General features: G+C 36.7%; 1 protein-coding gene across 3 annotated transcripts; it reads left to right on the top strand.

The window, feature by feature from the left end:
* LOC126601284 (protein SABRE-like) lies at positions 1 to 22,807 on the top strand. 3 transcript variants are annotated; one of them, XM_050267970.1, is made up of 23 exons: positions 2 to 352; positions 966 to 1,065; positions 1,808 to 2,077; positions 3,186 to 3,451; positions 3,672 to 3,894; positions 5,026 to 5,196; positions 5,303 to 5,380; positions 5,897 to 6,151; positions 8,288 to 10,381; positions 11,914 to 13,867; positions 14,121 to 14,221; positions 14,589 to 14,945; positions 15,189 to 15,307; positions 15,769 to 16,018; positions 17,255 to 17,479; positions 19,197 to 19,336; positions 20,046 to 20,118; positions 20,218 to 20,319; positions 20,435 to 20,611; positions 20,901 to 21,215; positions 21,294 to 21,461; positions 21,671 to 22,043; positions 22,270 to 22,807. In XM_050267970.1, exons 1-23 carry the CDS (start codon positions 282 to 284, stop codon positions 22,407 to 22,409), a joined length of 8,022 nt encoding a protein of 2,673 aa, XP_050123927.1. In that variant the 5' UTR covers positions 2 to 281; the 3' UTR covers positions 22,410 to 22,807. The 3 variants fall into 3 exon arrangements, with proteins under 3 accessions (XP_050123928.1, XP_050123927.1, XP_050123929.1); XM_050267971.1 differs by lacking the exon at positions 20,218 to 20,319 and having other exon boundaries at positions 1 to 352; XM_050267972.1 differs by lacking the exons at positions 2 to 352; positions 966 to 1,065; positions 1,808 to 2,077 and having other exon boundaries at positions 3,307 to 3,451; positions 3,677 to 3,894.
* Positions 22,808 to 24,761: the final 1,954 nt, after the last annotated feature.

Genomic DNA, 24,761 nt, shown 5'->3' with positions numbered 1-24,761 from the left:
CCCGATCCCGCCCTTTCCCACGCTCTCTCTCCCCCACTGTCTGCCTCGCGGATCGGATCTGCTCTGCCTCTGATGTTTCTCTCCCGTACAAAAGTTACAAAGCGATCGCGACGGAAGGGAAGAAGGAAGACTGAGTCAGTCGCTGCGTTCCCCTTTAATTTTCCATTAGGGTTTTGATCACATGATCAAGTTATGAGCGCAGAATGCTTTCCCCCTTTCGATTCTCTGCAGCAGTTTCCTGAAATTCATTGCATCATCAATCTCGAAGGCGGTAGACGACAATGGCAGCTTCGCCTGTCAATTTCCTCTTCTCTTTCTTGGTTATTTGCATCACATTATGGCTCCTCTTCATGTACGTCCCTCGTTTTCCCATCTCCACAACCCTTTCATATAACATGTATATATGTATGTATGTATGGCATGTGAATGCATCGAACTCGGGTTTTTGTTTGTTTTTTTTTATATTAATTTTGTTGGGTGCAATTCAGTTTTGATGCCAATTGCACTGCCTGCAGAATTAGAAATGGGATAAATTTAAGAATTTTGGTAGTTTTGGAAACGAAATTTGTCATCCGGGCGTGCCTGAGATATCGAATTTGCAATATTGGGACAATTTTAGCAGCCTTGGAAACCAGTGAAGACAATGTGGGTGTGATTATGGTGGGTGTCTGCGTATATGTAGTGTAGGTGTATTAGTTGGAAGTTTTGAACGGTATACAGAAAGGCACCAATGTAGAACTTACTTGAAATTTGAAATAAAGAACAAAGGACTGACCGGGGCGATGATAATTGCATCAGTTATTAAATTGAGTTATTTTATGGGTTCAAATAGAAGGACTCTTTCATTATTACTAGTGCATGGGGATTGGATAAACTTTTTCATTCTTTCTCTGGGCTTGAAATGATTTAGTAGGCTTCTGTTGCCAAGCTTTTGCACTAAGCATCTTTTGCTGATTTGCTTCAAGGTTGCTGGCTTGGATTTTGAGCCACGTGGTGGGAGCATCTATCAGGTTCCGGTTTGGCGGATGGAAGTGTATAAGGGATCTCGTGGTGGAGTTCAAAAAGGTTTTCACTTTTTCTTCAGTGGCTCAGTTTATTTATCCTGACTTGGCTGAGTAAGGGGGTTTTTCTTGTTCCTTATTTTAAGTTGAAAATTAATGAAAGTACTGTGAGACCTATCATAGCGTGACTTCACAATAATTACTAATGAAAAAATGATTGCATGTTTTAATTAGTAATTCCATAAAAATAGATTGCCTGTTTTAATTAGTAGTTCCATATACTAAATACAACTTATCGTATTAAATCTAGTAATTCCATATAATCACAACTGTTCATGAGGCATGCGGTTCCTTGAGTGCTTCATACTTTATTCATTTCAAATGGAGTTTCTATGTCCAAATGGGAAGTTCTTTGTGATATTTTCTCTTATCAGGATGGTTTTGAGGTTTTTAAACAGAGCTAAGCAGCTGTTTACAAAGCAAGTGTGTGTGCGTGTGCTTGCGTGTGGTGTTTGTATATGTGTTTAATTGGGGTTTTGTGATATATCTGTCTGGCGTAGGTGCTCCGGATGGTAGATCTAGTCCTTAGTTAGGTATACAACTTTGATTACTACACTCATCTGGAGTGGATCATAGTCTACCTAAAAGAAAATGAAGGGATTACTCTTACCCTGCCTTGGCCCTCCATATACTATTTGGAATTTTGTGTGGATGATTGGGAAAGCTTAGGATTTTTTTGTTTGGTCGGCAGATTAGTCCTTTTAGATGTTGACATTCTTCTTTTTACGACTATGGTAATTTTGCAGGGCACTGTTGAATCTGTTTCTGTCGGTGAAATTAAACTCAGTTTACGTCAGTCCTTGGTCAAACTTTTTGGTTTTATTTCTAAAGACCCTAAGCTGCAAGTGTTAATATGTGACTTAGAAGTTGTGATGAGGCCTTCGAGTAGAAGTACAGCAAAGGCTAAACCTCGAAGACCTCGTACGACAAAGGCAAATTCAGGCCGGGGAAAGTGGATGGTTGTGGCTAATATTGCAAGATATTTGTCGGTTTCCATCACAGATTTGGTTTTGAAGGTATGCAGCATCGTACTAATATTTTTATCCCTTTTTATCTGTAAAATACCTTCTGTTTGCTTTACTAGTTCTTGGTGCATAGAAGTTTGTTCATGAAATAACTTTTTGAACGATATTTGTAGTTGCCATTTGAAGAATAAAACTGGTTCAAGGTTAACTCATCTGAAATAAGTGGAAAGAATATGCAACACCATTTCTTTTAAAATAAGAAAATATATTAAACTACATACCTCCCTCCCCCTCAAACTATAGTGTTGATTTCAAGTTGGTACAGGATCACAATCTGGTAAGTAAGAAAATATAGTCAACCAGTCCCTCAGTATGAATGTGGGTCTCATTTTTAATGATTATCTGGAGTGTGCCATGTGTATTTACTATTTACTATTTACTGATGTGATGTGGAAAAAAAAAGGTAGAAAACAAAACAAAAAATAAAAAGGAAGAACAAACCTCCCTCTCTTGAACACTTTCTGCCCTTGCTTTCTCCCTCTCACCACCTGCAGCTGTTAGAGAGAGAGATGGTAGAGAGGGAGGGGGAGAGAATTTTAAAGAGGAGGTTTAGTTCTTCTTTCTAGATTTTTGATTTTTTATGTTATTTTTTAATTTAATTTTCATCTTTTGCTTTTCAAATTTTTTTACCATTTTTCTTTTGTTTTGTGTTTCATGTGCCATTTTATATGCATGGCACACTATCGGAGTCCGATTAATATAGAACATAGGACAGGTTTGCTACATAAGAATTTAACGGACCCACTTGGTCTGACGGACTTGTTGATGGAGGGTTCACTATATATGTGCTATTAAGTTTGTTTACCAGTTTGTCCTCTGGAGATCAGGTACCAACTTGAAATAGGCCCTATAGTTGTGAGATTTTGTGTAGGCGATCCAGAGTTTATTCCAATAAGTTGGACAACCTTTATTTTGTGTCATTGACAAGAAAAAAGGGTGAATCTGATAGTGTATAAATGTTAGGTTGGAAAATAATCAAGTTCAAGAGGCTGTACTTTTTAAATTTTTCGTTAACTAGTAATATTTTCATTTCATTTTTCAATTGTGTCTTTTGTGCAATGGACTTTATCTTTTCGTTACATTTTTTGAAATGTTACAGATGCCCAAAGCATCCATAGAAGTGAAGGAACTGAAAGTGGACATATCTAAAGATGGTGCATCCAAGCAAAATCTTATTGTTAAGCTACAGATATCGCCTATTGTTGTTCTGGGGAGTGACCCACGGGTTAGTTATGACCAGTTATCCAATTTTTCCACTGGAGGGTCCATTTCTGCAAGCCAATCATCATCTTCCATGATGGAAAGGGCATCTGCTCTTTTTATTTGTGAAGATTTCATCCTCTCTTGTGAATTTGGTCATGATAGGTATTTGCTTTGGAGAAATATGATTTTCTGTAGATGCAAAAGCATAGTTAATTGCTTTTAAATGTGGCTTCAATTTGATTTCTTTAGAATGAGACTTTCATTATTATATAACTTTTTGTTGTCTCTTCTATCATTAGATTTTTTTATTTATTTTTTATTTTCCAATGATAAGGCAAAGTAAACCAACTAATATCTTTTTATTCACTTGATTTGGACGTAGGGAAGTTGGTGTAATGATAAAGAGTGTGGACATTGCCTGTGGAGAGATTACTGTGAACCTAAATGAGGAGATGCTTTCAAAAAGCAAAAGTTCATCACAAACTTCTTCTCAACCTGATAACGTTCTAGGGTCCACTACTGACTCTGTTGCTTCTAAAAAGCCACACAAAAAACAACAAATGATTGTTGCACTCTCAAAGTACACCTCTCTATTTCCAGAAAAGGTTTGTCGATTAATATGGCTTTCAACATGATCTCCCCAACACCCCCCTTTCTCAGTTTGTCATACTTTTACCATGCCATTTTCTTTTTGTTGAGCATCAAGCTGTCTTATCAGATTTTCGAAGAATTAGTTGTTGGACTATCTTTAAATTGGTGCCAAAAGTTTGAGGATATCCTTCCCTGTCCAGAAGAATCATAAGGGTAGAGGAGTCATGAATTTTTAATGCGTATTTTGAAGTAGATTGAGTGGGGTATAGATTATTTGAAAACTCTGACGAACCTATATTTTATGTGCTGTTTTGCTGGGCACTTGATTCTATGGTGCCATTGATTTTCATATGGTTTCTATCTGACAGCTTCTCTTGCATCTTTCTACCCTATATCTATTATTCAGGGTTGTTGTACTGAATGTGATGATATTAGCAGTTCATTTTCCGAGTCAACCTCTTAAATCATATTAAGTATCATGCAATTGTTTACGATTGACATGTTGTAATGCATCTGATGTAGGACAGAGTAGGTTAGCGGAATATGGATTGTTTAGCTGAAGTGAAATCATAGAAAACTTAAAAAAAAAAAAAAAAATTAGCAGAGAAAACTTAAATTAAAACAAGAAGAAAGGATAACTGAAATCACTACAGGGGCATCACACCCGTTGTTGGCCTCTCACCAAGAATTTTGGCATCTCACCAAAATATTCCCATTGCAGGACTAGAATTTCAATCTCTGGAAGACACAGATTTTCTGTTCATCAACTCTTCATTGTTTGTTAAACTGAATTACAAGGGATATTTATAAAGTCTTAAACCTAAAGGAAATAGAAAAGTAAACTTGTTCTAGGAAAGAAATCCTAATTCAGAATAGAATAAGAAAGTAATTCTAATCAAACTGGAAATAATCCCAATCCTTATAAAAGTAGGAAATCAGAAGACTAAAACCCTTGATATTAGAGTAATAAACCCTAGAGACTAAAAGACTAAAACACCCTTTGATTTAGGGCAGCGTCGCATTAGCATTTTTCCTTGTTCTTGTTTATGTGCTTTCTTCATGCAACGTCTGATATCCACTTGGGTAACTTCTCTTTTATTAAAATTTATGTTCCTTGTAAGATTAATGTTTTACTTCTTTGCTAGGTTTCCTTCAGTTTACCAAAACTTGACATGAGATTTGTGCATCGGGAATATGATTTTTCTATTGAGAATAACATCATGGGCATCCAATTAAAAAGCATCAAATCACAATCTAGTGAAGATGTGGGGGAGACTACACGCCTTGATGTTCAATTGGATTTCAGTGAGATTCATGTATGAATTTAACTTCGACGCTGTTAAAATGATTTTAATGTTTTACTTTTCACATTCGTTGTCTATTGGCCTCTTCTCGATGATGATTTTCAACACTATGTTTCAGTTGCTTAGAGAAGCTGGCACTTCTGTTTTGGAGATACTGAAAGTTGATGTTGTATCATTCTTTTACATTCCAGTACAGGTGATTTTTTTTTCAGTTTAAGTAGTTGTGCAACCTTTTTACTTAAAAGTTAATACTCTTCCTTCTGCATATGTTTTATACTTCTTGCATGCATTGGATAAATATTGTCCAATTAAACATATAATCATGTATATGTAATTTTGATACTGAATATATTGATGGATCATTGATTTAGCACTATACAAGGATTATTTGACCCTGGTTTTTCACTGAAGGTTTGCGGTTTATATGTACTAGTAATCCTTTGTATGTTTAACATGGAATGTATTTATATGATGAAAATAAGGAAAGAAACTGAGATTATAGTCTCTAAATAAAAAAAAACAATGTTTTACAAAGCAAGACATGATAAGATCCATGGGTCACTGCTACAGTCCATTCCAACAAATCTGGAATTTCCCATGCAATAATTTTTTTTGAAAAGAAACAAATCTGAAATTTCCCAGGTAATATTTCATTAGAAACAGGCACTGCATTTTTGATCATTTTATTGACTTGGAACTCTTTACTTTTCAGCTGACCTCGCCTGTTAGAGCTGAAGTGGATGTAAAGCTAGGAGGTACACAATGCAATGTTATAACAAATAGATTAAAGCCATGGTTGCGCCTCCACTTCTCAAAAAAGAAACGAATGGTGCTTCGGGAGGAAACTTCCACTGTTGACAAGCCACCACCAACCGATGTTAACAATGCCATCATGTGGACATGTACTGTTTCAGCCCCTGAGATGACTATTGTGGTTTATAGTATCAGTGGGTTGCCATTGTATCATGTAAGTGATATGACCATCTATTAGCACTATCATATTGTTTTAGGTTACACTGAACAAACTGATCGTTTTATGTGTTTTTTTTATTACCCATATATGCAAGCCATATAGAGAACGAAATCAGTGATTATAAAAATCAGGAAAAGTATAAAGAGTAAGATATTCTGTTCTGTGCATCTAAGAAACTTTGTACACGTGAAATTTTCTTGTGCTATATCAGTTTTTTTCTCTGTTACATCATTATCTAATGTGAAATTTATAGAGCCAACTGGGAACAACGAACTCTGAAAAGCATTTATGTTTGCCAAATTGAGTTATTTAGATTATCAAGCATTTTATGCAAATTTTACCATAAGAAAGACAATATAAAAGGGGGAATGTATCAAACCATAAGAAAGTTCAGGGTAGCAAATTAGCAATCCTGGTACACTTTCCCACATCTCCATTCCTCATAGGTTCATATTATGTGATTAGGGTATGTGTGTGATGCGCAATGGTTTCTTTCCCAGTTATGATGACTGCGTAAGGATTTGGTGGGAGAGATGCTTAAACAGCACTCCCATAAGTATGAGTGATTTTATTAGACATTTTGCGGAAAATCTGTGGGGCACCAAACAGATGATTAAGGTGACAGTGAATTCATGTAAGTGCATTCTAGATTTTACCTTTCCTAAATTATCATTTACGATAAAGTCTATTAATATTTCCCTATTTGTTCACATACCTCTCAGTTATTAGTTTCCACTCTGTAAAAGGATCATGGAGGGGTGTTTAAATAACTGTTAATCCATTAAATCACACACCCTCTATGTTTTCCAACATAAATCATAGCAGGAAAAGGCCAAAAAAAAAACCATCAAGCAATGGAAAGTATGAAAATAGTTACAGAAATAACAAAAGAGCTTAGATTTAAGTTCATCCTAGATCTTCTCTGAAGATGAAATTCAAAAAGGTGCTTCCAAAAGCTTAGATGTGTGGTTATGTGGAAGTGGGTGAGCAGGTCTCATGACACTATGGGTTAGCCGCTTCAAGTCCAATGACCATGTAGACCTTAGCAGCAGTTGCTTTCATGTTTTCATAGTAAAGAGTTTTGAGAGTTATGAGGGATATAATGAGTAAAAAGTATAAATAGGTTGGTTTAGTGAGTAAAAGGGTGTTGTAGCTATTTGTGTGACAAGAATCCAAATGTTTTTATTGAAGAGGCAAAGGAGAAATACAAAATAAGATGAAAAGACTTATGGAAACAAATGCTTAAGAAGCAGTGGTTTTTCGAACATCCTAAAACACCACACCGGACTTGGAGAAAATGACCCACTTAGACTAAAATGTCAGACCAATACGCATGGATCAAACTAAAAGAAACATCCCTTACGTGCTTTGACAAGGAAGCACAAAGGGAAGCCAGAAATTTAGCCCTAGGGGCATGATCTAATCCAAAAGGATCAGTTATTTTATTTCCTTTAAATTGGGGGCAGTTGGGATTAGGTTGGTATATCGAGCAAATCTTTAATTTATTAAAGGAGATGAGAGGTGTAAGTAAGCAAATGGGGTATTAATAGGATTTCCTGATATTTGCAGAGTTTTTAAGGCTCTTCTTGTCCTTGCTTGAATATCATTTTCTGCACATGGCAAACTCATAGGTGGAAGGATATGAAACTATCCATTTGCCATTGGAAAAATCCAGTGTAGTTTTTGTTCTAGTTCTTTTAAAATGAGTAAAAGTGAGGTGTATATTAAAACTCCTCAGCAGGTCATACATAGTAGGATCTTTTGTTTGATTAAGAAAAAATTGTATTAAGATCAAAGAAAACAACATTGTAGCACCATTCTCTCCCAAATGCACTGCTAAGTTCTTAAGCAGATCATATTTAGTCATATATCACACTGCAAAACATTTGTGCGCGCACACACACACACACACACACACAAATATATATATATAGGTGATAGAGCTCTGTTTTTGATGATTGACAATCTAATTTTCACTTTCCGGTGAAGTAGTCATTGTCTCTCTTGCTCTTCTCTAGCTTCAGCTTCTTTATCTGTCATTAATCATGTATTCCTATTCTCGTTAATCTTTTTTTAGTTCAAAAATAAAATTATGAATTGCAAGTCATAAAGTTTGAATTTCTGGTGTAGGGTTGCTCTCAATCATCGCACGTATTCGCGAATAACATATCAAATACAGGAACCACTGTACATATGGAACTTGGCGAGCTAAATTTGCACATGGCAGATGAATACCAAGAATGTTTGAAAGACAACCGTTTTGGCGTAGAATCAAATTCGGGTTCTATGATTAATGTTGCAAAGGTTAGTCTGGACTGGGGCAAGAAGGACATGGAACCATCTGAAGATGGTCCCAAATATAAATTGGTTTTATCTGTTGATGTGACTGGTATGGGTGTGTTTTTTACATTCAAGCGTGTCGAGTCGCTTATATCAACTGCAATGTCTTTTCAATCACTTTTGAAAACTTTGTCTTCTTCTGAAAGAAGAGCATCACATAGCCGAGGGCGTCCGTCCAAATCATCAGGGAAAGGGACTCGGCTATTGAAGTTAAATCTTGAAAGATGTTCTGTGAAATTTTGTGGTGAGGCAGGCTTAGAAAATACTGTTGTTGCAGATCCTAAGCGTGTAAACTATGGATCACAAGGTGGTCGAGTTGTAATAAGTACTTCAGATGATGGCACACCCCGGGTTGCAGACGTAATGTCCACAACATCTGATGAACGCAAGAAATTGAGGTATTCCATTTCTCTTGACATCTTCCATTTAAGTTTGTGCGTGAATAAGGACAAACAATCCACACAGATTGAACTTGAAAGAGCCAGATCTATATATCAGGACCACTTGGAGGAAGATAAGCCGAAAACGAAAGTGGCTTTGTTTGACATCCAAAATGCCAAATTTGTACGGCGTTCTGGTGGTCTGAAAGAGGTTGCTGTGTGCTCTCTTTTCAGTGCTACTGATATTACAGTTAGGTGGGAACCTGATGTACAAATTTCACTAGTTGAACTTGGACTACAGTTGAAGTTACTTGTACATAATCAGAAGCTTCAGGGACATGTTAATGAAGATTCCCCTGGCATGAGAGGTTCTGAACAGAAAAAAGAAGTCATTCCAGAACCAGTGAATTTAGACAAGCCCAAGACGAGGGAATCTATTTTTGCTGTCGATGTGGAAATGCTGTCCATATTTGCTGAGGCTGGTGATGGGGTTGATGCAATGGTTCAGGTACAATCAATTTTTTCTGAGAATGCACGTATAGGTGTACTTCTTGAAGGGCTTATGCTTAGTTTTAATGGGTCCAGAGTATTAAAAAGTAGCCGGATGCAAATTTCACATATTCCTAGTGCTTCAAGCCCTTCTGACGCAAAAACACCTGTAGCTACAACATGGGATTGGGTAATTCAAGGCCTTGATGTTCATATTAGCTTGCCATATAGGTTACAATTGCGTGCCATTGATGATTCTATTGAAGAAATGTTGCGCGCTTTGAAGCTTGTAAGTGCTGCTAGAACTAGTCTCATCTTTCCCATGAAGAAAGATACCTCAAAACCTAAGAAGCCTAGTTCAATGAAATTTGGCTGTTTAAAGTTCGGCATACGAAAGTTAACTGCTGATATTGAAGAAGAACCGCTGCAAGGTTGGCTTGATGAACACTATCGGCTGATGAAGAATGAGGCATCTGAGTTAGCTGTGAGGTTGAAGTTTCTTGATGAATTTGTTTCCAAAGCCAACCAGATTCCTAAAACCACTGAAACAGTCGATTCTACTCAAGCAAGAAAAACTTGCTTTAATGGAGTTGAGATTGATTTACAAGATCCATCAGTAGTTAGCAAGATGCAAGGAGAAATGTATAAGCAATCATTCAAATCGTATTACAAGGCATGCAAAAATCTAGCACCTTCTGAAGGTTCAGGTGCCTGTAGGGAAGGGTTTCAGGCTGGTTTTAAGCCAAGTACTGCCAGGACTTCTCTTCTTTCCATAACAGCAAGAGACTTGGATGTAACCTTGACAATGATTGATGGTGGAGATGATGGGATGATAGAGGTCGTAAAGATGCTAGATCCAGTTTGTCGTGAAAATGATATACCATTTTCTCGACTATATGGGGGTAATATTCTCTTGCAAGCAGGTTCTGTTGTCGTTCAGCTACGTGATTATACATCTCCTCTTTTGTGTGGTACTTCGGGTAAATGTGAAGGTCGTCTTGTGCTTGCACAGCAGGTAAGTTGCAAAGTGACATATTCCGTTTGTTACCATTCTTTTGATTTCTTAGGTTTAGCATGTAAATTTGCTTTGTCAGATACTATTTTTGAGGGGAAAAATATTAAAAGGAAGAAAATCCTTAGACACCTCTTGAATACAGGAACATTGTTTTTTCCAATTATTTTCTGTTGGCCAGGCCTACCATGATAAAAAGATAACCATAACTGGAAATGCAAGTGTTGAACGTCTGTGCTGCGAAACTTGACATTTTGTCAGATAGTTTGACATAGTAGCAGAAGGATTACTCATGTCCTCCAGCTGAATTTTCTCCTCTTTATTTTATTTTATTTTTTTATTTTCTTACCGTCTCCTTATGAATAAAAGTAAAAATTTACTAATCTTCAACAACTAAACTAATCTACCATGCGGACTGGTCAAATCCTTTGGGTTAAAACATGCCAGATACACACCCACACAAACACATATAAAGTGGTTTTCTAGTTCAAACATCAAGTCATAAATTGTGATTGCTGATTAGTGATTATATGGTTCAAAAAAGTTAAATAGCTAGCTAATGTGCAAACATGTCATCTTCATCTTGGTCAACTTGAAGTAGTCAGTAATATTGTCCCCACTCTTTGGACAAGTACCAGTGTAAATTTTCTTGTTGTACGTCATTCAATTAAATCTTGTAAAATGTCAAATGCAGAGATATTACCCAGCTTTTTTCAATGCATCTCCTTCTAGTCATGAGCTAAGAATATTGTTTGTGAAGTGGATTTGTAAGTTTATTTGATTTCATACCATCCATCTTCTTGGATAATTAAGGACTAAATACGTGCCCCTATTGCTACGTGCATGAATGCTGACATAAAAGTCTCATAGGACATTGTGGGGTTTAGATGACCAGGTCCTTCCTGTTCTTTCAGTAGCATATTTCTTTTTCCTTTTTTTTTCCTCTGAGCTGGCATTGTCGTACAATTATGTTATGCTTTCATTAGTTTTGGGGCCTGTGTATTATTGTCTTTGGAGAATCATTTATGGATACAAATGTTTTAATGGACCCAAATGTTTTAAGAGGGATGCCATATGATCTGTCTTAATTCTAGGTTTAAATACTTGCTTTGGATTTGCTCACATAAGCTGCCTTAATATCTTTTGTAGACTGCTTGTACGCATTGCTTGTATTTCACTTTTATGATGGGGTCCAGTGGAGGCCCAAGGCCGAGAAAAAAAAAAGAGAGTGAAAACTAACGACAAATAATTGCCTAGAGACCCTAGCAATATCATCCATCAAGAGGTGCTGAATATCTTTCACCTTTTCTTTTCCTGGATAGAATGACTCCTAGGTTCTTCTTATCAAAATGAAAAACCATTCTTCTGTCTTTTGTGATCAGACCCTGTATTCATAGTTGAAAGCGTATCGAACCTCCCTTTGTATGTATATCATGATTGATTATTTGGGTCTTGATGTATTTTTTTTTTCATGTCCTAGCATGCGAAGCTTGTGTGCTAATGCTGTATAATTGGAAATTATTTCTTTGGATCAGGCAACAAGTTTTCAGCCTCAAGTATACAAAGAAGTCTATATTGGGAGATGGAGAAAGGTGAACATGCTTCGTTCGGCTAGTGGCACAACTCCACCTATGAAAACATTTACAGATTTGTCCTTACATTTTCAGAAAGCCGAAGTGTCCTTTGGGGTAGGTTATGAACCTGCTTTTGCTGATGTCAGTTATGCTTTTACTGTGGCCCTTCGCAGGGCTAATCTATGTGTTAGGAACCCTAATCCACCTCCTATTCCTCCCAAAAAGGAAAAGAGCTTACCATGGTGGGATGATATGAGAAATTATATTCATGGAAATATCACCGTATTATTTTCAGAAGCCATAATTAATATACTTGCAACTACCGATCCTTATGAAAAGCTTGACAAACTTCAAACAGTAACTGGTTCTGTGGAGATTCAGCAGTCAGATGGCCGTATTTATGTATCAGCAAATGCTTTCAAGATTTTCTTAAGTAGTTTGGAGAGTTTGGCAAATAATCGTGGTTTAAAACTTCCTATTGGTGTATCTGGTCCATTGCTAGAGGCTCCAGCCTTTACAGTTGAAGTTACATTAAGTTGGGAATGTGAATCTGGAAATCCCATGAATCATTATTTGTTTGCACTTCCTGCTGAAGGAAGACCTCGTGATAAGATTTTTGATCCATACAGATCCACCTCTCTATCCCTTCGCTGGACATTTACGCTTAGGCCCTCTCCACATGAAAAGCAAGGCCCTTTTTCTACTGAGGCGGGTAATGGGGATGTAGAGGGAAATGTTTATGGTCCTCCTCATAAAAATGACAATGTTTCCATTCTTTCACCGACAATAAATGTTGGAGCTCATGATCTAGCATGGTTGATGAAGTTTGGGAACATGACTTATCTACCTCCTCACAAATTGCGGTCCTTTGCTCGTTGGCCTCGTTTTGGAGTTCCACGAATTCCTAGATCTGGTAACTTGTCATTGGACAGAGTGATGACAGAATTTATGCTCCGCGTTGATGCTGCACCTACTTGTATAAAACATATGCCGCTAGATGATGATGATCCAGCGAAAGGATTGACATTCAGTATGACTAAGCTCAAATGTGAAATGTGTTATAGTCGTGGTAAGCAAAAGTTTACTTTCGAATGCAAGCGTGACCCTCTTGATCTTGTTTACCAGGGTTTTGACCTTCATATGCCAAAGGCATTTTTAAATAAAGAAGAAAGCACTAGTGTTGCAAAAGTGGTTCAAATGACAATAAAAAATTCACAATCTGCATCTATGGATAGAGTTCCCAATGAGAAAGGTAACTATGTGAGTAGTTGCACAGAGAAGCATCGTGATGATGGATTTCTATTGTCGTCTGATTATTTCACAATCAGAAGGCAGGCCCCAAAAGCTGATCCAGCGAGGTTATTAGCTTGGCAAGAGGCTGGAAAAAAAAATCTTGAGATGATGTATGTGAGGTCTGAGTATGAAAATGGGAGTGAGAGTGATGAGCATGCACGGTCTGATCATAGTGATGATGATGGATACAATGTGGTAATAGCTGACAATTGTCAGCGCATATTTGTTTATGGGCTCAAGCTTCTGTGGAATATTGAGAATAGAGATGCTGTTTGGTCATTTGGTGGTGGTTTATCCAAAGCATTTCAGCCACCCAAACCTTCTCCTTCTAGGCAGTATGCACAAAGGAAACTACACGAGGAGAACCAGGCACATACTGATGGTGAGATGCAACAGGATGGTAGCTCAAAACCCTCTACTGCCAGCCATGGTGTTACTTCCTCTTCCATTGAGCATGCAGAGACCTCTGTTTCACTTTCATCCCCAGCACTTCCCGTTAAATTTGAAAACTCATCATCAGCCACCGAGAACTCATCATCTGCTGCAGTTGGGAACTCATCATCTGTGACATCTGGTAACTCTCCATCTGTTGCAGTTGGGAACTCGTCATCTGCTATAGTTGGTAAGTTGGGCACCCCATGAAATCTGAATTATTTGTATTTTTAAGTCCAATATGGGAATGTGTTAAACTAGTATTTAGAAGTCTAGTTTTGGATTTGCTGGGTTTTTCTTTTTCTTTTTACAGGGAAAAGAAAAACAAAAGGAAAACTTCAAAAAGAAATATTGTTACCTATATTGTGATGAATGTCATGGACATTAACTTGTTTTATAGACCAAAATATCTGCTAAGTGGCATTTGTTTCCTACGATTTCAGCAAATAGTAGAGGCACAAATGATTCTGAGGAGGACGGGACTCGTCATTTCATGGTGAATGTTATAGAGCCCCAATTTAATCTTCACTCAGAAGATGCAAATGTAAGTTTAGAATTTTCGTCGCTTATGATTTGATTGTTCTTATTACTATCTATATTTATCCAATAATGTTTTAAATCAGAAAAATCTTGCTATCTATAAAATTTAATAAGAACATTAAAATGGACAGAACATGTTATGCTCTTGTCATAATTTATATTTTCTATTCAAAGAATTTTTTTTTAAAATTTAAGCATGATAATTTCTTGAAAATTACTTAATGAGATCATATATAGATAAGATCCCCGATTAGATAATTTGGGAGGTATATGTGCTCATGCATTATGCACTCTTCAATTGTTTGAAGTATGAAAGAACGGAAAAGAAAATGTAATTTCATCTTAGGGTTACTGTCCTTTTTGCTAAACAGGGAAGATTTCTGCTTGCTGCTGTTAGTGGCCGTGTCTTGGCTAGGTCTTTTCATTCCGTCCTTCAGGTTGGCTCTGAGATGCTCGAGCAAGCACTTGGTACTGGGAATGTAAATATTCCTGAATGTGAACCTGAAATGACATGGAAACGCATGGAGTTTTCTGTTATGTTGGAACATGTTCAAGCTCATGTTGCTCCAACAGATGTTGATCCAGGTGCTGGAGTGCAGTGGCTTCCAAAGATTCGTAGGAGTTCTCCCAAAGTGAAGCGTACTGGTGCATTACTTGAGAGAGTTTTTATGCCCTGTGATATGTACTTCCGGTACACAAGGCACAAAGGTGGAACTCCAGAGTTAAAGGTGATTTGCCCCTTCATTATGGGCATATGTTGGTCGCTGGATGGTTTAGATATATCGGAGATATATATATATTATGCTTGAATGCATATTTATATGCATAAACTGATGTGTGTATGTACAATATAAACATACATAGCGTATCTAAGTGATCATCTTTATATATTCAGGCTGTTATCCCAGCCTGGTGTGGGAATGTTCACATTTATTAAGCATTTCCCTTGCATTTGAATCTTTTTCTTGTAGGTGAAGCCCTTGAAAGAGCTGACTTTCAATTCCCATAATATTACGGCAACTATGACTTCTCGCCAGTTTCAGGTTATGCTGGATGTGTTAACAAATCTTCTCTTTGCACGGCCTCCCAAGTGAGGATTTGCATCCTATTTCTTTCTAATTTGATTTATCTCCTTTAGGAATTGTGCCATATTATGTATATATATTTTTGGGATAAGAAACAATAGACATAAAAGTTTAAAAAACTAGGTAAGTAAAGATGGACAATAATTTTAGAAAATTGCATAGGATTTCTTCATTTGATTTCATGAGTTTAAGTTAGGGAGTTCTTGTACTTTGGCCCTCACATTTTGATTTTCATTGTTTTCTTTGCGGTTGACTGCTTTATGGTTTCATCGTTGGTTAGCAATTAAGATGTTGGTTGAATTTTTAATAAGTATGATTTAGTTTCAGTAGTGGTACTTTGTTAGTCAGCTGCAATGGCCTTTTCCCAATAAAGTTCTCAAATTAAATGTGAAACTTCCGGTGAAAAGGTTGTTGTTCATGTGATTTTATAGAAGTATTCGATGATTTGATGATGCGTTCGATTCAGGCCTAGAAAAAGCAGTCTGTCTCTTCCTGGTGAAGATGATGAAGATGTGGAGGAGGAGGCAGATGAGGTTGTTCCTGATGGTGTTGAAGAGGTAGAGCTTGCAAAAGTGGACCTTGAGCAGAAAGAGCGGGAGCGGAAATTGATTCTTGGTGACATAAGGAAACTGTCTCTTTGGTGTGATACTAATGGGGACCTATATCCAGAAAAGGAAGGTGACTTGTGGATGGTAAATTGTACAAGATCCACTCTGGTGAGAAACAAACTTTGTTGAATTTTGTGGTAGTCAGTGAAAGCATTGCATTGTGTGGTTTTCATTGTTATGTTACCTGAAACTCAAAATAAAGAAGGGGATGGAATATACTATACAACTAGTTCTAGACAAAATACGGTACCTGTTATCATAGGTTTTCTTCAGGGGTCTAGCAGTGCTGATTTTAATCTTGTATCTGCTAATTAGGTCGCAGTTATAGTATTAAATTGTGGTGAAGTTCTTTCCAAGGTGTATAACTTGGTAAGAGTTGTCAAAGCTAGTCTTTTTGCTTGTGTAGCCATACATTTAACTGTTTAAACTCTAAAGTTAATGGAAAATCTAATTGTTTATACTTTTTTTATAGTTACTTGGCATGGAATAGTATTTATTTATTTCTGTGCTTGGTATGGAATACTATTTTCTTTTTGAAAAATAAGAAAAGCGCTTCTGCATTTCAGTTTTACTAAAATGTACTTACTATTTGTTAAAATAATTTTTTAAGCGACCAGCATTTAGGAATCCTTAGCCTTTTTGATCCCATATTTTCTTCTGCATGTGGTTAATGGTTCCACCATTTCAGGGATTCTTTTTTGTCCAATATGATTTTCAGTTTGTAGGTATTATGGCATCAGCCACCCTACAATCATGTGTGTTAGACTTGAATGATATTGTAGCCTGAATTTTCATACAAATACTTGGCATCTGCCATCCTTTGCTAAAATTTTGTTTTCTATTCTTCTAGTTCTAACACACCACGCATTTTAATTGCTTTGGTTCTGACTTGTTTAGATATAGATCCTAGGCTTGAGTTTCATGTGAATGGTAAAGTCTCCTCTAAACATCTCCACCTGATTGGAGTGCCCCTTTCTTTCTCCCCCTTGACTCGTAATTTATAATAAGTAATACTTTCTTGCACTTGATGCTAGTCTAAAGAAAAATTTCCCCAGTTTCTTACTATTAAACATCAAATATGAGTTTCCGACTCAAAAATTTCAGTTCTAGGGTTTATAAGGATTAGTGTAGTCTCAAACACTAGAATAATTATGGTTGTTTTGCACAGAAGCTTGCTACTCAAGTGATTTTCTTTCAACACTAGAATATGATCATTTTGTGCAAATAAATCTTTCTTAACACCTCGTTTATATTGATTATGATTTATACGTGTATGGCTGTTTTAGTTTTTGGTTCTTCAGTACATAATGAGAGATTTTGAAAACCATAACTTTCTCCTTCCAGTTGCAAGGACTTAAAAGAGAGCTTGTGAATTCCAAAAAGTCAAGGAAAGCATCATATGCATCATTAAGAATGGCTCTACATAAGGCTGCCCAGCTACGACTGATGGAAAAGGAGAAGAACAAAAGTCCTTCCTATGCTATGCGCATTTCTATGCAAATTAACAAAGTGGTTTGGAACATGCTTGTTGATGGTAAATCTTTTGCCGAGGCTGAGATCAATGACATGGTGAGCACTGAGCATCTTCATATTCTATGAATTGAAATCTATTTGTCTTTTAGTGAAAGATTGAGCGGTGACTCCTTAAACTTGCTTAACATGACTTTCTTCCTTGGAATAAAGATTCAATAAAGAATAAACATTATCAAAATGTGTTTAATGTTTGTAGTGGGGTTTCTTATCAATAAAGAAAAAGCTTGTACTACAGTTGACCTATCAATTAACAAGCTGAGGCATATCTCTTATATTGACATGTCTTTTCTAGGGAGCATCCCCTACGGTTTGTGTACTTCTCTTGGATTTTGTGAATTTCAAAAGGTCATCTTTTCCCCGTCTTTGCTAATATACTTAATAGGGTTTCTAAGCAAAAAACAAAAAGCTTGTAATAGGGTTGAGCTATCTAGTATATGTCGAGAATGAATCCCACATTGATGAGAGGAGGGACCTTGCATGGGCTTACAAGTTGGGCTACTCCCTATGTCGCCATTTGGTTTTATGGTGAAACCTCAACTTTCTTCATGGGAGTGAATCCCACTTTGAAGAGAGGAGGGACCTTGCATGTGCTAATAAGAGGTTGGGCTACTCCCCATTTTTGCCAATTGGTTTTATGGTGGAACCTCAACTTTCTTCAGTACAAGCTGAGGTATGTGCTCCTTATATTGTTGTTTGGTATGTCTTTTGTAGGCAGTATCCCCTCCAGTTTGTGTACTTCTGTTGGCTATTCTGAATTTCAAAACGTAATTAATTTTTCCATTTTGGGTATGGGGAGAAAGTTTTTGCATGCTTTCTTATGTTTTTACCTTTCCTGATCTATTAATTTCATACACAGAGAGAGATGGTTTTAGAAACATAGAGAGCCTATAATTGTTTTTGTGTTCTGGTTTAGGAACATTTATTAAAATAACATTAATACACAAGGAGCAGAAAGAAAAATAATGTTAGTACAGAGAGCTACTAGGTATGCAAGTCATGACAAAAATTATTTTGGTATTGGGGTTGAGGGGTGGTAAGCTTGCCTTGTTTTTGTCGGTGTTGAACAGTTTCTCACTTTATTGTTTGAACCTTGTAGTATAGTGCGGTGTTTATGAAAGATGCTAGGCTAGGACACAAACCCAGTTCGTTCTGTCCTTCTTCCGTTATTTGGTGTACTTGTTTGAGGATGATCATCCCACTGATTACTTGATCATGTTGCTCTTATTTTCTTTGTGGTTTTTATTATTCAAAGAGTCTTGATGGAGTTGCTAGTTGTTCAGTGAAACTCTTGTTGTGGGAGGGGTAAAGAAGGCTGTTTTGTCGTACAGGAGGACTTTTGACAATTCTTAAGGGGGTGGGGGTAGAAGTAGTTTGGGAGTGGTGAGGTTTTTGTGCTCTCTAGGCTTCAGTTTCATCAGAGTTTAGGGATCTAATATTCTCTTCTGGTTTGCTCATTGGAAGGCTGCTATAGGATAACTTTGGTGGCTGTAATTTTTCATCGTAGTTCTCTTGTAATCTGTTGGTCCTTGTTTTCTTTGTATTCCTTAAGAACTTATTGTTTCTTTAAGAAAATAAGTAAAGATGCTCTTTGCCCACATCGTTTTCATCTGAAGTCGTACTTCTTTCTCTTTTGTTGCTTGTTCACTTCAGTTAACTTTCATAAATACGCTTTGTATGATGTTTTTATTGTGGTTTTCCAAGCATTATTTTTTCAAGGAAAAGGCTGATATGATATTCTTTTTTCTCCTCGTAGATTTATGACTTTGACCGGGATTACAAGGATGTTGGTGTTGCTCAGTTTACGACAAAGAATTTTGTTGTCAGAAACTGCCTGCCAAATGCCAAGTCAGATATGCTTTTATCAGCATGGAATCCTCCTCCTGAATGGGGAAAGTATGCACCTTTTCCTGCGTGAAGCATAGCTTATTCTATTAATCTACTCTGCTTTTATCACCCTTATTCTTTCTACACAATAACACCTGCTTGCTTTTCTTTGTGTAGGGTGAACCACCATATAATATTCATGTGTTCCTTCTTTCACCGACATTTGAATAAAATGTTTCAGAAGTTGTTACTCAGATTAGATCATGCAAATAAATTTTAGTAATATAATTTTGTTTTTTTTTTGTTTTCGTTGGTCAGCATACCCTTAGGCACCGTCTTTGGTTTTCGTTCTGGAATTTTTTGCGTGTCTCCGTCTTTAAATTCGTTCTGTTTGGTTCAGTTGAATAAATTCGCCCGAATATTTAGTTCATAGTTGTGACATTGTTTACATGTTTAGTTCATAGTTGTGACATTGTTTATATGCTTATTACATGTTTATGTTTCCCGATGAAAAATATGTGTAGTTCGTAATACATGCAGCCATTCTCACGTAACAATAGCAATGGACTGATATGCTTAGTAAGAAACTAGTTATCTATATGCTGTATGATAACATGATTGTATATAACTTGTTGGGTGAAATTTTACTTAGTAATGCAGTGTATTAAAAGTATATATCCGTCTAACCTCTGAGGCACATTTTTAAATATTAAGAATTTGGCAGTTCCTTCAGTGTTTTCTGTTATCGTTTACAAAAAGATATACACTTTGGTAACAGGAAAGTTCTGCTTCGTGTGGATGCAAAGCAGGGAGCTCCCAAGGACGGAAATTCTACTCTTGAACAGTTTCAGGTAATAGGTTCTCTGTCTGGTAATAAACAGGCTTGAGTTTGTTTATCTTGCCTCGGTGAACCAGTATTTCCTAGCTAAACATTTTTTTTAATACTGTAGGTAGAGATCTATCCTCTCAAGATCCATTTAACCGAGACAATGTACAGAATGATGTGGGGATATTTATTCCCAGAAGAAGAGCAAGATTCACAAAGACGGCAGGTCCATTGGAAATGTTACTGATTTCAAGATTGTGACTGCTTCTAGAAATAGTCAGAGGTATAAGGAGTTTGTCATGAATGCTAAAAATAAATGGTTGTTCAATTGTCACATGCAGGAAGTTTGGAAGGTTTCAACAACTGCTGGTGCAAAACGTGTGAAGAAAGGCTCATTAATCCCTGATATTTCTGTATTAAGCAGTCTGACAAATAAAGAGTCTGAGGCCTCATCCAAATCAAGTGCTGCTGCCCCCGCTTCCAGTCAATCCTCCTCTGTTCATGCAGATCCTGTGCAAGTGAGATTCCTTCTTAACTTGTTTTGGGAAATTTTTTTATTGAAACAATATGATCACTAGATCTTTTGTTATTTGTATATGCAGCTTTCTATTTTCTAGATTATCTTTATAACAGATAAATGGATGTATATTTTTTTTATTGCGGGTACTTTAAATCAACATTTGATTTTATACTAGAATGGTTATTAGAGATTTTTGTTTTCTTTTTGTTTTTTTTTTATTCCATGTGATCTTAAAGCTAAATTACACTTTCCATGATCCTTTGCTTTGACCTGATTCATCTGTGCAGGAATCAAAATTGAAAAACCTAAAGACAACAGTTGTCGGTAGTCCAACTCGAGAGTTGAGAAGAACATCTTCCTTTGACAGATCATGGGAAGACACTGTGGCAGAATCAGTTGCTACAGAACTTGTCTTACAAAGCATTACTGGGCCACTTGGTTCCATTGAAGCAGATGAATCCTTGAAGAATAAATTGAAAGACCCCAAAGCGATCAAATCTGGCAGGTCATCCCATGAAGAAAAGAAGGTAACAAAGTCACAAGAAGAGAAAAGATCTAGGCCTCGAAAGATGATGGAGTTTCACAATATCAAGATAAGCCAGGTTCAATTTCATCATCTGTCATTTCGTAGTGCACTAATTTTCCTTTTTTGTCGAATGCCTAATTTTGTATTTTCACAGGTTGAGCTGTGTGTTACTTACGAAGGATCTAGATTTGTTGTAAATGATCTTAAGTTGCTGATGGATACGTTTCACCGTGTTGAGTTCACTGGTACTTGGCGGAGACTCTTTTCGCGGGTGAAGAAGCATATCATTTGGGGAGTCTTGAAGTCGGTGACAGGAATGCAGGTCTGTATTTATACCTTTTGATATTTACCCCTACTGATTATGCATACAAAATCAATGAACTGGGACTTCTTCCCTCTACAATTGTAATTTAACAGCTGGAAAATTGTTACAAAAACTTGACCTATAATTTAACATGATGAGGGATAAAGAAAACATCATCAGTTAAGGATCTCTAACCTGCTTTAAATTCTTCCAATCAATTTTTTCAGGGTAAGAAGTTCAAGGACAAGGCTAATAGTCAGAGGGAACCCAGTGGATCGGTTGTCCCCGACAGTGACCTTAATTTCAGCGATAATGAAGGTCAGCCAGGACAGCCTGACCAGAATCCAATAACCTTTCTCAAGCGTCCAACTGATGGAGCAGGTGATGGATTTGTCACTTCCGTTAGAGGCCTTTTCAATACTCAACGTCGCAAGGCCAAGGCATTCGTACTGCGAACCATGAGGGGTGAAGCAGAGAATGATTTCCAAGGAGATTGGAGTGAAAGTGATGTTGAGTTTTCTCCATTTGCTAGGCAGCTCACTATAACTAAAGCTAAGAGACTTATCAGGCGGCACACGAAAAAATATCGTTCAAGAAAAGGTTCGTCAAATTGTTCACTTTTGTAAAATGATCAATCACCTCATCACCTTTTTTTTTTTTTTTTTTTCCACTTGTCCTTTTTCTTCTTCCCCAATGACGTAGAAAATAACATAGCGCTTTGGCCTGTTCACTCTCAGGGATGTCCAACTTCTCGTTTTCTGGCATTGTTGGATGACTTTTTAACATTGAAACTGAACCTTGTTTTCCTTTTTCTTGTCTTTGTAAGGTTCATCCTCACAACAGATAGATTCTCTCCCATCCTCGCCAAGGGAGGCCACTGCATTCGAGAGTGATTCTTCTAGTGGATCCTCACCCTTCGAAGATTTTAATGAGGGAAACATTGTGTCCTCCAAAGAGGTTCCTTGAAGCCGGCTTTGGGAGAGTACAGGATGGGTCTCATTTCGTCCCCAGTTGAGACGGGGAGCACAAATGAGACAAATAGTTTCTTTTACTCGGGTGGCAACTCACGGTATAGAAAGAAGGATTTCAGGTACTATGTTCATCGTCCAAGGACACAGGTGGAAGATTGATGTGTCCCTTAGAATCACTTTTAGACCATGCATTTGTGCATCCGGAGATGATTAACTTCGAGCAATGCGGGCTGAAGCCATCTCTCACACCTCAAATTTGTTGGCCTCAGGATGTAATTCCTTTTGCCTCAACCGGCTGGTTGTATAGTTTTGTAACTTGAGTTGAAAAAAACACAAGGCTCCTAAATTTTAAAGAGCTCTAGGTTTATTTCCTTAAATATGTTTTGAAATAAATGAATGCACAATCTCTCTCTCTCGTGTGCGTGTGTAAAGTTAGACGCAAAGAATGAATTGCGTCGCAAAAACACAAGTGTTATAGTTCTTGCAAAGCGTTTCAGGGTTATTATAATGTCGCCTTACATGGTGATCCAGAGCTCTCTTCTTCACCTCGCGTTTTTCCCCTTGTACTGTACTGTGTCTGCACATGGTATAGCTTGCGGGAATGATTCCGGTGTTGTATAAATGACATCCACGCAGCACTTGTCATGCGGATTATAATACGTTATTAGTATGATACCATTTAACACTCAATTCGGGTATAATTTTATCTCATACCAATCATCATCAGTTGGCTGTAAGTTCATCTGATGATCTAAACAAACCTAAATAAATTACAAATAATATTAGATAATGCTTGACACTCTCAACCACATCTCTCCCTCCTAACAACTCTTGTACAGAAGATAAAATGTAAACATCAAGTCGTCAACCATCATATGGATTATAATTAAAGACTTGTTTGGGTGTAGCAGAAAAATATCGCTCGTAAACTATTATTTCAATTATTGGAATTGTACGAGGACTTAAATGATTAAAATAGGAAAATGCATGCTAAAATGTATCTGTAACGGTATTTAATTGTTTGAAAACGAAAATTATGACAATTTTCTTTTGTAATTTTCAAGTTGTTAAAAAAAAACATGTAGACGGGTGAAAATGGGGTAAATGGGTAAAAAAAGGATAAACGGGTTCAAAAACAGGTAAATGTTTATGGTTAAATGAGTAAACGGTTATGGTTAAATGGGTACACGGTTATGGGTATGGTAACCGTTTATAAACAGTTATGGATATGGGTATTGATAGGATTTTTAGTACCTGCGCAAATAGGGTTAAAATCACTGAAAATACTTGCAAGAGAACAAGGTTGTCGTAGTATAGCAGCTCAAGTAAGGTCGTTTCCACAAAGGGTTGAATGAATAATTTGTATTTATACTAATCCTTAGCTAATTATTTAGAACAAAGTTGTGAAAAGGATGATTTTGGAATTTAATATAATAAAAACGAATTTTAAAATAAAACAATTAAAGAAATTAACTAGAGAACAATTCAAAAGAAAATCAATTTGTAAAAGCCTAGGGTTCCGCCGTCCTCTTAACAATCCTACGCAATTTTACCAATTACTTATAAATTTCCACACACATGCTTTGAAGGTTAGGTTTTCCTAATACATACTTTCCTTGTGATGTTCAAGCGAAAACGTATATCTAACATGCAACCCATCTGTGATGTTTAGATCAAATATATACATGTAAGACTCATTAGGCTTTGTAAAAACCCTTTGAAAAAAACATACTAATCACAAGAAGCCCTCCTCAATTTTAGGGTGATGTTCCAACAAAAATTGCATCAAATTACTTGTCTAAAAATCCTATTGGTCGCGAATCACTAAGACAATTAGATAGTTTTAATTGCGGTGATTAATAATTTAAAGCAAGCATGCATCCATTCATAAGCAAATTGATAAAATCACATATTCATGCTAAGACTCATGGCTTCGCTTTAGCAAAAGAACTTAGTTACGAATAATCATAAAACAAAATATTATTGAGAATAAAGATAGAAAACACCTAGAAAATAAACTTGAAAAACTCTCTAAAGTGTGTGTGCGTTTCCTCCTCTCCTTCCCCTCTTTCTTTTGTTCTAACGCTAAAAAGTCTTATTTATACTACTACAAAATAAAACCCTAAAAGGTCTTAGAATAAAACTAGGAAACATAATAAAATAATAAAACAGAAAATAAAAGGTTTCCTATTTGAATTAAAATTCAGACTTAGAAAATTAGACTTTTGACCAACCAAATCAACTCTGATTTGGTCCCAAAATGTCTCTTTTGAAAGCTCAGGTCGTCCCCTACAAATCTTAAGAAGGAATCTTCCTCAAAATATTCCATCTTGACCTTCAAATGCCC

Source organism: Malus sylvestris, chromosome 15 (genome assembly GCF_916048215.2).
Source record: "Malus sylvestris chromosome 15, drMalSylv7.2, whole genome shotgun sequence".
Taxonomy (NCBI): domain Eukaryota; kingdom Viridiplantae; phylum Streptophyta; class Magnoliopsida; order Rosales; family Rosaceae; genus Malus; species Malus sylvestris.
This window is presented reverse-complemented; position numbering and strand designations above follow the sequence as displayed.

Coding starts and splice junctions, on each gene's coding strand:
- LOC126601284 (XM_050267970.1), top strand. CDS start 282: ATGGCAGCTTCGCCTGTCAATTTCCTCTTCTCTTTCTTGGTTATTTGC. Junction 15,308..15,768: donor CTCTTTGCACGGCCTCCCAA/GTGAGGATTTGC, acceptor CGTTCGATTCAG/GCCTAGAAAAAGCAGTCTGT. Junction 20,612..20,900: donor TTCATGCAGATCCTGTGCAA/GTGAGATTCCTT, acceptor TCATCTGTGCAG/GAATCAAAATTGAAAAACCT.